The sequence below is a fragment of the Podarcis liolepis genome (genome assembly GCF_965112155.1).
Source record: "Podarcis liolepis genome assembly, chromosome: 3".
Taxonomy (NCBI): Eukaryota; Metazoa; Chordata; class Lepidosauria; order Squamata; family Lacertidae; genus Podarcis; species Podarcis liolepis.
In genome coordinates this window covers 75,946,875-75,965,716 of record NC_139557.1, presented here as the reverse complement: position 1 = coordinate 75,965,716, position 18,842 = coordinate 75,946,875, and the positions used below count along the sequence as shown (strand labels likewise).

Genomic DNA, 18,842 nt, shown 5'->3' with positions numbered 1-18,842 from the left:
CCAAAAATGAAGGGGAAATGTGGGTGCGTCCTATGGGGCGAATACAGGCTTTCGCTGAAGCCTGGAGAGCGAGAGGCTCTCGCTCTCCAGGCTTCAGGAAGCTCTGCGCAACCCTCCGGAGCCCGCGCAGCTCTGCGCAACCCTCCGGAGACCAGCGCGGCTTAGCGCCGGCCTCCGGATGGTCGCGCAGAGCTGCCTGCCCTCCTGGGGTCCACGCACCTCTGCGTGACCCTCCAGAGCCCGGCACCAAGCTGCGCCGGGCTCCAGAGGGTTGCGCAGAGCTGCCTGCATTAGAAAGCCTCAGTGCACCCGGGCTTCACACAGCTGTCTGCAAGCCTGGGTAGACCGGCGCGGCTCCCTAGGCTTGCGGATAGCAGGCTCTTCTGGGGGCTGGGGTCGGGGGAAGCTCCAGCCCCGTGCCTGGGGGGAAAATAATTTTTTTTCTTTATTTCCCCTCAAAAAAACCTAGGTGCATCCTATAGGGCAGTGCATCCTATGGGGCGAAAAATACGGCATATAAACTTTTGTTGGAAAAAAACCTTCATTTACTAAAAATTAAATGAACTGTTTAAAATTATATGATTCCCCCCTCTACAGTATTATGTTTTTAAATGAATTGTGTTAGGTAACAAGTGACTAATAATAATAATAATAATAATAATACAGTGGTACCTCGGGTTAAGTACTTAATTCATTCCGGAGGTCCGTTCTTAACCTGAAACTGTTCTTAACCTGAAGCACCACTTTAGCTAATGGGGCCTCCTGCTGCCGCCATGCCGCCAGAGCACAATTTCTGTTCTCATCCTGAAGCAAAGTACTTAACCTGAGGTACTATCTCTGGGTTAGTGGAGTCTGTAACCTGAAGCGTATGTAACCTGAAGTGTATGTAACCCAAGGTGCCACTGTAATAATAATAGAAGCTTATTAAAAATAATTCACTCCATGACACTACACACACAGAGTGCTTTTTTCTTTAAAAAAATGTTTAGGGGTACTCTCATTTTCCTACTCATATTGAAATACTGCCCCTCAATGAAGAAGAAGAAGAAGAAGAAGAGTTTGGATTTGATATCCCGCCTTTCACTCCCCTTCAGGAGTCTCAAAGCGGCTAACATTCTCCTTTCCCTTCCTCCCCCACAACAAACACTCTGTGAGGTGAGCGGGGCTGAGAGACTTCACAGAAGTGTGACTGGCCCAAGGTCACCCAGCAGCTGCAGGTGGAGGAGCGGAGACACGAACCCGGTTTCCCAGATTACGAGACTACTGCTCTTAACCACTACACCACACTGGCTACACCACTGGTTAAGAATGAGGCCAAGCATAGATTCACAAAGTGTTTAGGGGTATGCGTACCCTTGTGTACCCCCAGAAAAAAGCACTCTGTGTGTTTGTGTGTGTGCATGCATGCACATGTGCACACACACACAATAGCATTTGCAAAACAGAACATTTCCCAGTCACAAAATGATACACTCTCCTGTAGGAATCCGCATGGTGCTATTATTATTTTCAAGATCCGGCTGGTATGCATGCAACAGGACCTGGAGACTGATTCTTATGATCACCTGTGAAACAACAGATTCTATTAACTCATGATATTTGGCTTTAAGCTCTTTTAGTTTTGTCCATTCATGTTTCATGTTTCTTCTTTCTGCTGTGTTTAATGTAAAATAAAATATATCATTTAAATGGCACCTGCATGGGGGCTGGGGAGTGTTATAATTCATCAGCCATGATGTCATGGGCACTGTGCGGCAGGCGACACGACACTAGGACAAGCCCATTTCACAATCCACACTGCACTTATGACCACAATGCATGCCCTCACTCAGAAACAAACATTGCATTTCCCAAAACACAGATGTTCTGAGCGCTGGGACAAATGTGGTTTCTTCACATCAGAAGTGCAGCCTTGGACAAAGACGTCTGGATTTTGCACAACTAGCAATTTGTCAGTGGGAAAGAAGAAATATCTCTTCTGGTGTTGCACTTACAAAAACTGCCAAAGATACATAGAAAGGGCAACTGGGTTTTATTGCAAATGGTTTGTCTGTTGCTCCAAGGTACTTGATTAAAATAAAAAAAAGGAGTGGCTCTGCTTTCAGCTTGCATAAAGGGACTTAAAGAACACAAGTCAACAGAGTGGAGAAGAGGAAATTCCCTCCCAAATTCTGTAACAACAATCAAAGTCAACTTAGTCTGTTGCAGAAAATAAATAGCAGAGAGGCTTGTGGTATCTATGCAAAGGCCCATCTGTCAATTTCTGTTTCTCCGTTTTCCAGTCTTCAGCACTGTTCTCCACATTTCTACACCAATCTGCATTTTTAAAAATCCTCCTGAAAATTATTCACCCCTTTAGTGCAAATTTCTCCCACTAAGCACATCTTGCACATTTGTGGATTTTTCCATTGCAATTTTTCTTAGTAAAATGCATTTTTATGCACGCTTTATTGTAATATATGCATTTTGTATGCAATCCTTGGCTTGAGAACGGCATTGCAAAATTCAGAAAAATGTGACTCTTTAATAATAATAATAATAATAATAATAATAATAATAATTTATACCCCGCCCATCTGGCTGGGTTTCCCCAGCCACTCTGGGTGGCTTCCAACTGAATATTAAAAACACAATACAGCATCAAACATTGAAAACTTCCCTAAAGAGGGCTGCCTTCAGATGTCTTTTAAAAGTAAGATAGTTGCTTATTGCCTTGACATCTGCTGGGAGGGTGTTCCACAGGGCAGGTGCCACTACCGAGAAGGCCCTCTGCCTGGTTCCCTGTAACCTCACTTCTCACAGCAAGGGAACTGCCAGAAGGCACTTGGAGCTGGACCTCAGAGTCCAGGCAGAACGAGGGGGTGGAGACGCTCCTTCACAGCATGGCTGTGTTTTGGCTTGTATATTGTTTTGGAAAGAGCAAATTAGGTTGGTTCACCTTTAAATATAAACTGAATTGAATTTCTCCCCCATCTCTACCGATATCTCAAAAGCTAACAGATTTATTATAGCATAAGGAGAGCAGAGTATCTGAAATGCTGGAGCAAGTAGACCAAGGGTAGGCAAACTAAGGCCCGGGGGCTGGATCTGGCCCAATCGCCTTCTAAATCCGGCCCACAGACGGTCTGGGAATCAGCGTGTTTTCATATGAGTAGAATGTGTCCTTTTATTTAAAATGAATGTCTGAGTTATGTGTGGGGCCTGCCTGGTGTTTTTACATGAGTAGAATGTGTGGTTTTATTTAAAAAGCATCTCTGGGTTATTTGTGGGGCATAGGAATTCGTTCATTCCCCCCCCCCCAAAAAAAAAAATAGTCCAGCCCCCCACAAGGTCTGAGGGACAGTGGACTGGCCCCCTGCTGAAAAAGTTTGCTGACCAGTTTGCTGACCTTTGATCAGATCCAGCAGGGTTCTTTGAGTGTTCTAAATACACATACAGTAACTTTGAGTGTACAGAGGTGGCACTGTGAGCCAGTGCGTCTGACTGTTAACCAGAAGGTTGGTGGTTCGAGCCTACCCTGCAGGGCAGGATTCCTTCATTGCAGGGGGTTGGACTAGATGACCCTTGGAGTCCCTTCCAATTCTATGATTCTATAGTCCATTCAGAGAAGATCAGGGAATGCTTACATTTTATCTTCAGAGCTCATGTAGTGATCAAAAGCAAGAGTAGCCAGAGTTTCAAAGTTCCTAAAATCTGACAGCCATGCAGAAGGCACATACAACCTTTGTTCAATTTGCTGTTTCAGCTCCAGAAAATGGCAAAAGCAGTATGGGTTGATTTCTTTCTTTTTTAAAACAAAATCTTGATTCTAATCAAGGAGGCCATTCAGATGAAAAGCTTTTGTGATTTGTTTCATAGCGGTGTTTCAAGTGGCTTGCTTTTTTACTGCAGATAAGGCGCAGGAGTTTGCGCCTTTTAACAGCGGATGAAAAATCTTTCTCTTAGCAGGCTTAATGGCTTTTCTTCTTTTCAGCTGATATAATGCTTTTTGCTGGACACTTCCAGGGACAGAAGACAGGATTAGATTCAGAACTAGATACCACAGCAAGCTGCAGGATCAGATTAGAGAATGTGCACTGCAAGGTGGTGAGATACGCAACTCATTACCTGCACAAACTTATCCTACAAGATCCTGTTTGAACACTGTAACCGGGGCAATCTCTTGCCTTGGAAAGGTCAGATCAATCACCCTTCCTAGTCTAATAACCTCTGACCAGAGAAAAGTGTTCTCCAACTTCAGATCTGCAATTCCAGTTTGCACATTATACCCAGTGAAGAAACAACAGCATAAATGTGGCATGTTGCACACACAAAGAATAAAATGGAATTTTTCCGCAGATGTAAAGTTATGCTTAATAACAGTTCCCATGAAGAGTTAACTGTCACAACATCATACACAATCACAACCCCTCACATACAAACACAATTATAGATGAACCACACCCAGACACCAAGTATACTCATGGATGAAACAGGTTTTCTTAAGGCTGTGATTGGGAGCCACAATAGATTGCTATTCTTTAGACGAGTCTGCCCCCTTGTGAACATGAACTGCAAATACTGCAGGTGGTTTTCTCCATATTCTTCCTTGCATGAAATTGGCAAGTGTGGCTGATAACACTGCCATTTGAGAGCATGTTGCTTATTGTATTAGCATCTTTGAACATTTACACAATGTAATATATTATTCCGGAAACTATGTGATATGCAGCATGTAGTCTCTTGCTACTAATATGAATTTTTATTTTAAGACTTTGAAACATAGATTCATACATTGAGATTGTATTCAAGGTACAGGTTGTAGGTTGCTAAATGGAACTGGTGACTAGGGACTTCACACTTGAGAAACTTGCTGACTAAGAGTCGGAAGAAACTGGACAAAAAAAATAAGCAGGTATAAACGCTCGATGCACATCAACAATCCGATAGTTCAGTTGGTGGTGATAACGCCAAGGTTGCAGGTTTGATCCCCACAAGGGACAGCTGCATATTCCTGCATTGAGGAAATGTCATTGATTACAGAGTTAATACTCTCTGCTTCACAGTTTATTATTGCACTTATAATAAAGGGAAAACAGGGACATAATTAGCTGACCATGGGATGGTGCCATTCTGTTTTAATTGTAATTATTTGTCTGTTTTAAACAGATTTTATATAGTTTTATATAGTTTTAATTCTATTAATGTTTAATTATTTTTAAATATTTTTTCTATGTTTTTAGTGATTCTTGATTTTATCTGTAAGCCGCCTTGAGTCCCACTGGGGGAAAGGCAGGATATAAATAAATATATTGTAATATAGAATAATAAAAGCTAGGGTTGCCATATTTCAAAAAACTAAAAACCAGAACTCCCCGAAAGCTGTTGAGGGTTTTTTTTAGGAAACCACCGAAATTGTTGAAAATGCAAACAAACAAAAAACCATGTAATTTTTGGGTTTACTTGCTGATAATCCAGGACAGTCACCTTCCAGAAATTCCCCCCAGACATCACTTCCACCTTTGAAATCAACCCTATAAAAACCGACCTATATGACTGCATATTATGAGCATAGAAGCCACATATGTAGAGAAATCTATCTCACTCTACACATTCTGAAATTAATACAGTATAGACAATTAGGTGCACAAACCATTGATTCTAACATCAAGGGGTTGCTACTCAAACATACAAAGAAACATAGATAGGAGTATTAGGAGAAGCTCTGAAGACTATTTGCATGAGCCTTACCATGTACCATGAAACAAGCTATTTTAGTAGCTTTGAGCAGCACATATCAAAAGAAGTGCCATTTTCTTGCCTCTGACTTCTTGGTCTGTGTGTCATAAAACATATACGAGGTGGGTGTGGCATTTTAACTTTTCACCTCAGGTATAAAAATACCCAGGGCTGATTTGACTGTTATGTGAATAACATTACACGGGGTGTCACGACTTTAACACCATCACCTTTTCCATTCCAGTTTTAAGCTGACACTAAATCTTTTTGTAATAGTATTTATGTAGCTTTACTTATGATCTCAATTATTCATTTGTTTTGGGGTTTGTCTTGTCTATTTAAAAACGTAAGAAAGGCTTTCTTTTGTTTTCATCCTGTACAGAATTTTGCAAGAGCTGGATAAACTGGTTGAGCTTTTGCCCGAGAGACAACAATGTCTCTTTTTCGTAAGTGGTCTTTAGGGCTGGGTTATTATATTCCTGGCTAGCAGACAATGCCTATTGAGAATTTGCCTTCTCCTCCCTCCATCCACAAGTCTATTACTTATTTAAAAGCATTGTAGGGCACCTAATATATTTTTTTAAAAAAAATCTCTAAGGGGTGTTAATGTGCATTTACCTGAATCAGAGATACACCTGGAAGGTATTAAGGGCTAATGTTGACTCTTTCAAATCTACCTGACCCTGCTTGTAGGAGGCCAAGATTTCTTGTGACCTGAAAGGTCTGTCCACCCCACCCCCACACCTTTCACTACTTTGACCTCACAAGTAAGTTTCCGGCTTGGGATCTAGTATTGCCAGACAGGTGGAAATTATAAAGCATGTACAAGAATACAGGGCTTCCATATAAGGTGCAAGACCCTTTGTACTCTTATAAAAAACAAGAATGAATGAAATTATCAAGCTGCCCATCTCTGCCCATCACTCAGGAGTGTGGAGTGTCTTCATTCCAGCTTTTCCTATGCATAGTCTCAGGTAGGGAGTTGGTACCCAACTCTCTTCCCACCCCCACCCCCTTTTTACTGTGATTGGTAAGACCTAGCCCAGGGGTGAGCAACATGCGGCCCATGGGCCGGATGCGGCCCATGAAGACCATTTTACCAGCCCCCGAGCAGCCCCTGAACTGAGCCACCCGCTTGGCGAGTCCCCCATGCACTGTGCTAAATTGGCGCAGCGCGGTGTGGTGACTTGCCGAGCGGTGCCGGAAATCACGTATGCGCATATGCAGATACCAGAAATCATGTCTGCGCATGTCCAGATCCCAAAAATTGCTTCTGTGCAGGTGCAATTTTCGTCCTCTGGGCATGCGCAAACACAATTTCTGGTGTCGCACTGCGCCAGTCCAGCCCACGGACGATCTCCGTGGGAGTGATCCGGCCCATGGCTGGTAAACCTTGCCAACCCCTGACCTAGCCAATCACAGTGAAGCCCTTTGCTGCTTTTGGTCAATCTATTTGTGCACATAACATATGAGCATCAACCATTGGCCTGCAGTCAGGGGTGGAGGAAGGGTGTGTGTGGTGGGTGCGGGCCACCCTGGGTGTCACCACTGAGGGGGGTGACAGAATGCCGGGTGGCACTCACTGCGGGGCCTGCAGCGTGCCTGAGCCACACGTCTCTCCTGGGAGAGACACGGTGGCTTGGGCACGCACAGGCTCCGTGCTGCCCAAACAGTTCGCCCGCTGCCTCCTCCTCCCCAGCTGTAGGGCTGCTGAGTGAGAGGAGGCAGCCAGACTCCTTGGAGGCCCTACTGTGTGATCCGCCCCAGGCGCCTGAGCTGCTTCCTCCGCCACTGCCTGCAGTGCACCTGCCTGCTGTAGGATCACACTGCACTGCTCACTGTCGCTAGAGGGGAGGATGTGATTCGAGTGGCAGCTAAGAATCAGCTCAACACCATACTTTTATTTTTCTATTGTTGTCGAATGAACTGGACTACGTGCATGTAGCTAACTGTATGTGTCTTAGGCTGTGATATTGTCTTGGAGTTTTTGCTGGGATAAGGGGGTTGTTGCTGTTATTGATATTATTTTTTGTATCTTTATTTTAGATGTTATGATATATGTGGGAATTGTTCAATGTGTACTTTTTGATGTTTTATTTATAGTTTATGAATGCTTTTGTTACGTATGTAATTATGTATATATATATTTACATATTGTAAGCCACCTTGAGCATGGTTTGGAAAACTGGCATACAAATAAAATGATTGTGTGTCTGCATTGTGGGCAGCCTTTAACCCAGGAGTATTCAGCATTTTGGACTACACTTCCCATCAGCACCTGCCAGCATGAATGATGGGAATTGTAGTCCATAACATCTGGAGATACTCTATCATAGGGATAGTCTATCTGGTTCACTCTATCATAGGGAGCTGTGAAATTATAGGCAGATAGATTTTCGTGCCAATTAACATTTCTCTGAGTCAGCGAAGGCAGTGCCTCCACACCCTCCCCTTATCACTCAAACATGGAGAAACTGCGCTGACTTTTCCTTCTGGGTGTAGCAGATTCATGATACATGGCCAAACACAAGAGTTATCTCTGTGCCACCCTTTGCGGTTTCTGAGTTAACATACCTGAGGGAAAGGATCCAGCAAACCGGAACACCTGAAGAAGCCAAACAAGTTCCCTTTTCTGTTTGCTCTCAGGGTGTTCCTTTCTTTTATTGTTTCTGGTGAATGTGACTGTCAACCTGCCATTCAAACAGGTGCAAAAAAGGAGGGGCTGCTTGCACAGAAGAAGGTTTTCTCTTTCTTTCGCCCACTTCCCTAAAGGTCTGGATCTTCTTGCGTGCCACAAGGTGCAATTGGATCCTATAATCACTCCTTGTTGTTGTTTTGCAGGGCTGGCATTTTCCAGAAGCTGTCCTCTCAACTCTTCAGCCCCTCTACCTCAGTTATACCTGCTACAGGTGGATTAAGAACAATGCCTTACACTTTCCGGAACTCGGGTCCACGGGCTCCCCCCGCCCCCCAAAGCGCTTCTGCCACTCACTCCACTGGCCAGACCTACAAGGAGCTGAAGCTTGAATGCCAGCAGAGGGGGACACTCTTTGAGGATTGTGACTTCCCAGCCAATGACGCTTCCCTTTTCTACAGTGAGAAGCCTCCCGTCCCCTTTGTGTGGAAGAGGCCTGGGGTGAGTGCGATTTCTCTTTCTGTCAGTCCCTCTCCCATTGTGTAGAATCTTGTGCAAAATGAGACAGCTAAACTTCTATTTACAAAAGGCAAGTTTCTCTCCCTCAAGGTTCAAAATATAGATATAACGGCCCAACATTGTAAGAAATCAATATTGTAGTGTGGCAGCAGCTAAGCTTGAAAATCCCTGACATCAGGAACCTTTTGGGCAATTGCTAGAAATATTTTTATTCAGACAAGCCTATACAGACATGTGGCATGCTGACACGTGTTTTAATCTGGTTTTCAGCTTATTGTTGATTTTAATTATTTTTAATGTTTTCAATAGCTGCTTTTTACTCTTCTGTTTTTACTGATAATTTCTTGTTTTATGCTCTGATGGTTTTTTACAGCCAAGTGGTATATAGATTTTGGGAAATAAATAAATGAAATAAACATGTGTTTGGGCACAGTAATAGACTGGGTCAAATTGAGACTCAATTCAGAAAAGATGGAGGTCCTGTTGTGATTGATGGTTCATGCATCTGGATGGATGAAGTTGAAGTTCATTGAAGATGAGGTTACACTCCGCCTAAGCTCAGGTTTTCAGTATGGGAGTGCTTATTGATCCAGCACCATCTCAAATCATATTTTTTTCTGTTTTAACTGACATGTCAGCTGCAACCTTACTTGGATGGAGGTATCTTGGCTGCTATTACCAAATAACTTATCATGTAGCCCAGAGGACTGCCTTTAAAAATGACCCCCAAATTTCAGTTGGTCTGGAAAACATCCACAAAACTATCAAGTGAGACTAGTGGATTTGACCTGAGCTTTGGCAACTGAACCAATTACCAGACTATTTCTCAGCCCAATTTTAAAGTGTTGATTTTGCCCTTTTAAAGCCCTAAAATCTCAGACCTTCATACTAGCCCGCCTTTGCAGTGTTCAAATCCCCAGTCAGCCTGCCCTGGAGCTCACACTGGGTAATCTTGAAGCAAGCACCACCTCTCAGCCTAACCTACTTCAAAGAGTTGTAGAGAGGATAAAACAGGAGATGATAATGGTGTGTCACATCTTGGGCTCCTTGAAGGCAAGTGGAATAAAATAATAATAATAAATTGATAAAAATAGACAGAGATAACCATGCAAGTTAAGCCAGAGTATATTTGGAAACATGTTTATGTTTTCTCCTTCTCAGAATGTATAGCACATGTGCATGACTTATTCCCAGCGTGGTGTATAACACGGAAATGCCTGCGTCTATACTGTACCTTCGGACAGCAAACATATATTTCGAATCAAAACAAAACAAATATATTTCACATTCCACACCTCCCATAAGCTCCATTCAGTGGATAAATAACTTGTAACCTACATCCTGTTATTCTTCCTTCCCATAGAAAGAAAAAGTCAACAAACTTTGATTTGCTGTTTAACAGGGATAAACAAACATCACAAATGCATGATGTGGGGCGCTGTTTTAGCAGAGTCCCCCTTGTAGAATTTCATGACTTGATTCGAGAAAGTATAACAGATAGAAACTCTCTTTTTCTCCTTTAGAATAGAGAATAAGCTTTTAGGAACGCACTTTGTGGAGATATTCGATCGCACAGTTGGAATAATTCTCTCCTTTAAGATTTAGGGCCAATGTATATTACTGTTTTTATTTTATTGTATTACGGCAAGGGGAAAATGGATTATACCCCAAGGGTGCAGAAAATTAGGCACAAAGGTAAACATTCTGCAGGCTAAGATTTATGACGACATTTCTATTGCTTGACTGTCAGGTTGAAACCCTTCAGAAAAGGCAGGTGTGGCTTCTCGGGCTCCTTGCTTCCCCACCCTGTTCTCTTTGCCTCCACCATCTGATCATGTGGTAATAAACAGGATGTCTTCCAAAGTGGGAGGAAGGTAGGCCACAGGACTGAGGAGAAAAATAGCAGGAAAAGCCATAACCCACCTCATTTCTTTCTGTATCAGGGAAATTAAAAGTGCACTACAAATCTCCAGGTAATAAACTGGTGAGTGTAATTGCCCCATATTTCTGCCACAGGAGATGGGACCTTTGTAGCAGTAAGTTACCTCAGTAGCAGGTTACCTTAGAAATCTGCTATTCCCACATGAGCCTTCGTGAGTAGCAGGCTCAAAACAACTCAAAACTAAACAGGGGAACAATCACCACTCTTTCCCCATCCCATCTGTGTCCTCATCTAATCCACAGCTGATCTCCTTTAGGTAGGATGGCCCATGTGCGCCTCACCAGAGCAAAGGCCCCCAAAAAGGCAGTTCAGCATAAAATTTGGAGATGCTAATTTAGAAATGAATCCTATGGATCATCAGTGTGGGGAAGAGTGTGGCCAAGTGTGGCTGCTTAGTGGTGATAACAGACGTTGATCACCTTCAAGGCCTCTCCTGTTCTTACTCCTTAGACCAGGCTTCCTCAAACTCGGCCCTCCAGATGTTTTCAGACTACAGTTCCCATCATCCCTGACCACTGGTCCTGCTAGCTAGGGATCATGGGAGTTGTAGGCCAAAAACATCTGGAGGGCTGAGTTTGAGGAAGCCTGCCTTAGGGTTTTTAATTTTTAAACCAGACTGCCAATGGATGCATAACAAAATTTCAGACAGTATGCTTTCTGCCTGTGAACAGGGGATGGGGGTTCAGACACCTATATAGCTCTTTGCCCCTCCTCATAATTAATGGAAGCAAGATATATTATGTCTCAGTAAGCAAATAAATGCAAATGTGTTTATTTTGCATAATTGGATTGAAAAAATTCAGCTTTTCCTGGTTCAGATTCTGGATTTTTCGTATGCACAATTTAGTCCCCCCCCCCCTCTGTTGTGCATTATATTTTAGGTGGACCACTCCATGGGTTGGGACGCGGGTGGCGCTGTGGGTTAAACCACAGAGCCTAGGACTTGCCGATCAGAAGGATGGCGGTTCTAATCCCCGCAACGGGGTGAGCTCCCGTTGCTTGGTCCCTGCTCCTGCCCACCTAGCAGTTTGAAAGCACGTCAAAGTGCAAGTAGATGAATAGGTACCGCTCTGGCGGGAAGGTAAACGGCGTTTCCATGTGCTGCTCTGGTTCACCAGAAGTGGCTTAGTCATGCTGGCCACATGACCCGGAAGCTGTACGCTGGCTCCTTCAGCCAATAAAGCGAGATGAGCACCGCAACCCCAGAGTCGTCCACGACTGGACCTAATGGTCAGGGGTCCCTTTACCTTTACCTTTACCTTACTCCATGGGTTACATGCGGCTACCTCAAATTCTGTGTCAGGCTTCAGAAATGCATACAGGCTTACCAGACCACTGCAATAAAGTGAATATCACAATAAAGCAGGTCACATATTTATTTATTTTAAAATGTTTCCCAGTGCATATAAAAGTTAAGTTTACACTATATTGTAATCTATTAAGCCAGGCTCCCTCCACTCTTGTGGCCAGAAAAGGAAGCGGCCAGTCTGCCTGCAGCTGCACCCTCATCCTCCTAAGGAACATGTCTGCACAGTGCAATGAAGCGAGTTGTGCCTGTAGAGCAGGTCTAGAGGAATCCCTTTCTTATCCCAGTCTCCCGGCACTACAGTGTTCTCTAAGGGCAAGCCTGTTCCTTTGTGCTGCATGGTTCAATTGCAAGCTCTGCACGACCCAGTGTGTTGAACAAGCAGGTGGTGCCAGCGATGACTGGGCTGGTTTGACTTGCCTTTTGTTCTCTTTAATCATGACACACCGGCCTAAGTAATGTTCTCCCCCAGTTGGGCATTGAGCAGCAGGAATGCAGCCAGCCAGGTCACCTGCTCTCTGACATTTCCTTTGAAGCAGGGAAATGCTCTGGGGGAGAAAAAATGCCAGCCTCTGGCTCCATTCAATTTTTAAACTACCAGTAGCCTGTGTAAAGCTTGCAGCCTCTGTTAATTGCCTTGGCTGCCACCTTTATCCATCTTGCCCACTGTGTAGACATGGTCGATCTTTGTCTCCCCTGCTGGGGAGGAAGGTTCTGCTCCACAAGCACGTTCCTGCATTGGCTCCCTTCCCACAAAGCCTCTGTTTGTCTGAGGCTTAATTTGAATCTCTCTGCATCCATTGTGAGCTGCAAAGTAATTTTATTAGTACATGTGTATTTATCACCAGCATGTATGGTCCCTTTTAGATAGACAAGTATGCCTTCCCTGCTTTTTAGCTTATTTTTTAAAACAGATATTGGCAACCCAGGGTAACTGCTTGCCTTGAAAGCAGTTGATGCTAAGAGTGGCGTGATGGATGAGGAGGATGGATGAATAGACCCAAAAAGCCCAGTCCTCCGAAGTAAACTGAAGTGTAGGTGGGTTCCCATGAGGCAATACACAGCAACAACAGGAAGAACCTTTGTTGAACTACATAACTGGGAAACAGGGGCAAAGCAACTGCTTATATACATTCCTGAAGGCCTGGGCCACTCCCACTCCCAAAGTGATTGGCTGTCTAAACTTCCAAGCTGCGAATCACGACTCAGAGTTCAAGGGCCAATGGCAGAAGCCCAAATCCTGAAATGCTATGTGATTGGATATCATGTATCGAATCAGAACACAGGGGCTCAGAATCCTTAGTCCTGACTCAAGCTCAGGTAAACACAGACCACTGAATACATAACATAAACACTGTAGGCAGTTGTATTTTTCTGTGAAATTCCCTCTGAGAGCAATGGAAAATCCTCCAGTCTTGTAGGCCACTCTACTATTCAAAGCACACCACTACCTGAAGGAGTGTCCCCACCCCCATTGTTCTGCCTGGACGCTGAGGTCCAGCGCTGAGGGCCTTCTGGCGGTTCCCTCATTGCGAGAAGCAAAGCTACAGGGAACCAGGCAGAGGGCCTTCTTGGTAGTGGCGCCCACCCTGTGGAACGCCCTCCTATCAGATGTCAAAGAGATAAACAACTACCTGACATTCAGAAGACATCTTAAGGCAGCCCTGTTCAGGGAAGTTTTTAATGTATGACATATTAGTGTATTTTTGGTCTTTGTGGAAGCCGCCCAGAGTGGCTGGGGAAACCCAGCCAGATGGGTGGGGTACAAATAATAAATTATTATTATTATCATCATCATCATCATCATCACCATCATCATCATCACTATCCTAGCCACTCCAGGCTGTGCATGGCTGGTGAGTAAGCAGAGAGAAGAAGGGAGGAGATATCAGACAGAAGCCCTCCTAAAAGAATCTGCTCTGGATTCTTAAGTGGACTGATTTGAAAGCTGCCCTGGGAGCCTGTCTGGGCTTGAAAGGAGCCTAAAAATATTTTGTTAAAAGCTATTAAATATCCAAACGTAGTATAAAAGTCTTTAATCACTTGCTGTGCCTACGCACGAGTGCTAATGTGCCCTGTGGTATTCCTAGTGAAGTCTCATAATTCAGGAAATCAACAGCAGTAATTTTCCATTTTCTTTTGGGTCGGACACCAGCAGCGCAGGATCTTCATATATTGACAATGATGCCATAGTATCATTATGGAGCCATTAATCTTCCAATGCACAATTTAATAAAGGCCAGGACTTGGCAGATCTTAATGTCTGCTGTTTGCTCAAGGCTCCAGGTCTGTCATTGGGCAGAACAGACACACAGATGCAGCAATGCACAGCAGAATATATTCTGTTCAGAGCACTTATCTTTTTTTCCAATATTCTTCAAGGAAATCGTTAAAGACCCACAGTTTATTCTTGGAGGCGCCACAAGAACGGACATTTGTCAAGGGGAACTTGGTGAGTGTTCTTTCCCACTGAAATTGTAGCTGCCTTGTGCATGGAAACACGAGTGTTGACGTGCATATGGTCACGCAGCTAAAGTTCATTGGCTCTACTTTCTCATCTGTGTGGGTTCTTTGCTTCACTTGTGTACAGTCTCATCCAATGATTACTGGTAAATACAGAGAGTAGATTTCAGGCCTGCCCTTTTTCACCCAACGTCCATCATGCATTTGTATGTACACCACAAAACCTCTACCATGCATCAAATACGATTCCTGGGTAGGACAGCTCACCTTACATATTTGATTCCCTATACCCAGTGCTTTTCTTTTAGTAAAAAAGGTGCTGGCACTGAGTACCCTTGAGTACCTCTAGGAAAAAAACCCACTGCCTATATACCATACAACCAATTTTAAAAGAAAATATCTAGATAAACTGGAGTGCTGTTCAGAATAATGCCACACTGATGTGCAACCATAAGAAAAAGCATTGGAAAATTTAATAGCTAAGCAATAAAGGTTTAATGGGAATAATTTAACGGGGAGCTTTGACCTCCACTTTGTAGATGTGAATTCTAAAGAATTCCTGTTAATTGGAACCAGATGACAAGAGGAATCAGTGCTTTGTTCTATTTGATTTCCAGGTGACTGTTGGCTATTGGCAGCTATAGCATCTCTTACTCTTAATGAAAGCACATTAGCCAGAGTAGTGCCACTCGACCAGGATTTTGGACCAGGCTATGCTGGAATATTTCATTTTCAGGTAAGAGAACTCTTGTCATACATGTCCAAATGCCCAAGCCACCCCCACTACCTTTGTGCAATGGCATCAAGCCTGGTTTGGGCCAATAACTGTACCAGCTCCTGCTCTTTGTCCACCTTCCACCTTCCACCCAGACTGCCATGTGCAACAGTGCCCCCACCACTCTGTGTAGCCCCACTGGACTGAGGGGGAGAGTTTTGATTGCTCCATTAGTCAAGACTTGCCATTTGACTGCTCCGAGAAAATTAAGTGGGTTTTGTTGCTGGGGTGTTTTTTTTTGCTACTGAAAGAAGTACAAATTACTGTGCTGCATATTATTTCACCTTATCAGATTATTCTGTTTACCTTTACCAAACAGTTTTGGCAACACAATGAGTGGCTGGATATTGTCGTTGATGACCGATTGCCCACTTTCAAAGACCGGCTGGTTTTTCTACACTCAGCTGATCACAATGAATTCTGGAGTGCATTGTTGGAAAAAGCTTATGCCAAGTAAGCCTTGTGGGTTATGTGATCTAGGTACTGTTCATGGTTTCCTTGGCTTTCACAACCTGCACCTCATTGCTATCTGCACTCTTCTCTCACACTGTCATCTGTGTGGTCTGTGAAATTTGATTGTGAAATCAGATATTGAGGCCTGCTATTTTAGCTCTCTGTGTCTGCTACCACTGCTAAGGATCTAAAGAATGCTAATAACAGAATCATGGTAATAACCTTAAAATGGGGAGTATGCAATAACTTCACCTCCAAATAACCCCGGGAATCATAGTTTACCTCCGATAACGCTACAGTTTTCAGCATCCTTAATTAAACCACAGTTCCCTTCCCAAGGTTCTTTGAAGAAATGTAATGTCCTTTAAATGTGTGGTTCCAGTTACAGATGGGTAGCCGTGTTGGTCTGCCATAGTCAAAATAAAAAAATTCCTTCCTGTAGCACCTTAAAGACCAACTAAGTTAGTTCTTGGTATGAGCTTTCGTGTGCATGCACACTTCTTCAGATACACTGAAACAGAAGTTGCCAGATCCTTCTATATATTGAGAAGGTGGGGAGGGGTATTACTCAGAAGGGTGGTGGGAATCGGAGATTGGCAGATAGCTGAGATGAGCCTGTTGACGACTCTTAACGACTGTAATAGGTCTTACAGGAAAAGGCAAGGGGTGAGGAGGTGAGAGATGGCTTAGTCATGTATAATGAGATAAGAATCCAATGTCTCTATTCAGACCAGGTCTCTCCATTGTTTTAAGTTTGGTAATGAGTTGTAATTCAGCAGCTTCTCTTTCCAGTCTATTTCTGAAATTCCTTTGTAGTAAAACAGCTACTTTGAGATCTTGTATAGAATGTCCTGGGAGATTGAAGTGTTCTCCTACTGGTTTCTCTGTTTTGTGATTCTTGATGTCAGATTTATGTCCATTTATTCTTTGGCGTAAGGTTTGGCCTGTTTGTCCAATATAGAGAGCTGAAGGACACTGTTGGCATTTGATGGCCAACAGTGTATCTGAAGAAGTGTGCATGCACACGAAAGCTCATACCAAGAACTAACTTAGTTGGTCTTTAAGGTGCTACAGGAAGGAATTTTTTTACTTTAAATGTGTGGTATGTAACAGCTGTTCTATAAGTAGCTACAGTGGTGTGCCTTTTGATTTATAGTATACTCCAGCCATAGTTTATTCACCTAGTTCAGAAATGGCCAGCATTGTGCTTTTCAGAAGTTGTTTTGGACTAATAGTGCCACTTTATTCTGCTCTGGTCAGACCTCACCTGGAGTACTGTGTCCAGTTCTGGGCACCACAGTTCAAGAAGGACACTGACAAACTGGAACGTGTCCAGAGGAGGGCAACCAAAATGGTCAAAGGCCTGGAAACGATGCCTTATGAGGAACGGCTAAGGGAGCTGGGCATGTTTAGCCTGGAGAAGAGGAGGTTAAGGGGTGATATGATAGCCATGTTCAAATATATAAAAGGATGTCACATAGAGGAGGGAGAAAGGTTGTTTTCTGCTGCTCCAGAGTAGCGGACACGGAGCAATGGATCCAAACTACAAGAAAGAAGATTCCACCTAAACATTAGGAAGAACTTCCTGACAGTAAGAGCTGTTCGACAGTGGAATTTGCTGCCAAGGAGTGTGGTGGAGTCTCCTACTTAGGAGGTCTTTAAGCAGAGGCTTGACAACCATATGTCAGGAGTGCTCTGATGGTGTTTCCTGTTTGGCAGGGGGTTGGACTCGATGGCCCTTGTGGTCTCTTCCAACTCTATGATTCTATGATTCTATGAGTACAACTTCCATCAGCTCCAGCCAGCACACCATGCTGTCCTAGCTAATGGGTGATTGCATCAAGGCACAATATGCTAGGAACCTCTGCTGCAGAAACCTTTCAAAATATATTGGGCATGTACAAGAACTTGGAAATGCTTTGGAAGCAATCTTTGATTTCTGTAAGGCTTGTCTAAGAGACTTTCCTAGTAGATTATCCCAGTGCTTTCCCCCCCCCTTAAAAATGTTTGGGGTACTCTCATTTTGACTCAAGAAAATCACCATTTTAAAGTTTTAATTGGGAAAAATAAGTACAGTAAATGGACAAAAGTACAAAGATTCACAAAAATGTTTAGGGGTATGCGTACCCCTGCGTAGCCCCCAGAAAAAAGCACTGGATTATCCCAATCAGCAATGCAGCAATTGAAGTGGTATATAGTATGAATTCCACCCCTATTATCCAAGAGACTTGGACAAGTTCTTGGTCAAACATTCATCATCTGAGGCCCTTCTTCATGGGCTTCCTCCAAGAGAGGTCCAGGGGGTGGCAACACGAAAATGGGCCTTTTCTGCAGTGGCTCCCGGTTTGTGGAATTCTCTCCCCAGGGAAGTTTGCCTGCACCTTCATTACATATCCTTAGGCACCAGACAAAACCTTTCCTCTACAACCAGGTCTTTGGCCTTTAGCTATAGGTGGCATTTTAGAAGTTGGTGAGACGTTTTAAATGTATTTCTTTTCCCTCTTGGTTTTAATGTATATATGTGGGGGGTTTTTGTTTGTCCGTTTCTTTGGTTGTAAGTCACTTTGGGTTGCCCTGGACAAAATAAAGCAACTAACCAATTTAATAAATAATGATGATGATGATGATGATAAGTTTTGTATATATATGTGTGTGTGTGTTTTTTCTGGCCGCTGTCAGGTTGAATGGAAGTTATGAAGCTTTAAAAGGCGGAAGCACAATTGAAGCAATGGAAGATTTCACAGGAGGAGTTGGAGAAATGTTTGAAGTTAAAAAAGCTCCAGAAAATTTCTATGACATCTTAAAAAAAGCTCTGAAAAGAGGTTCAATGGTGGGCTGTTCTATTGATGTAAGTAAAATGATAAAGCTGAGTTTCAGGGGTTTTATCTGTATAGATCTGTTTCGTTGCTCTGAATGAACAATTTCTCCAAAGTACTGAGTTCCCTGATGCATAATAGGGATGGAATATGCTGTTGGTATATCATATCATCTGCTGGATGCTGCCATGATACACAGAATAATAGAATTGTAG

At 43.4% G+C, this 18,842-nt stretch overlaps 1 protein-coding gene across 3 annotated transcripts in view; it reads left to right on the top strand.

The window, feature by feature from the left end:
• Positions 1-8,355: 8,355 nt before the first annotated feature.
• Positions 8,356-18,842, top strand: part of CAPN9 (calpain 9) — a 26,377-nt gene continuing 15,890 nt past the window's right edge. Inside the window, exons 1-5 of one of the 3 annotated variants that reach the window (XM_083496863.1) lie at positions 8,356-8,854; positions 14,503-14,572; positions 15,201-15,319; positions 15,678-15,811; positions 18,491-18,659. In XM_083496863.1, the coding sequence (XP_083352989.1) occupies positions 8,642-8,854; positions 14,503-14,572; positions 15,201-15,319; positions 15,678-15,811; positions 18,491-18,659 (705 nt within the window). In that variant the 5' untranslated portion in view covers positions 8,356-8,641. Of the gene's footprint in view, positions 8,855-9,847; positions 9,926-10,827; positions 10,846-14,502; positions 14,573-15,200; positions 15,320-15,677; positions 15,812-18,490; positions 18,660-18,842 lie in introns of those variants that run through there. The other 2 variants (XM_083496864.1, XM_083496865.1) reach the window with 2 other exon arrangements.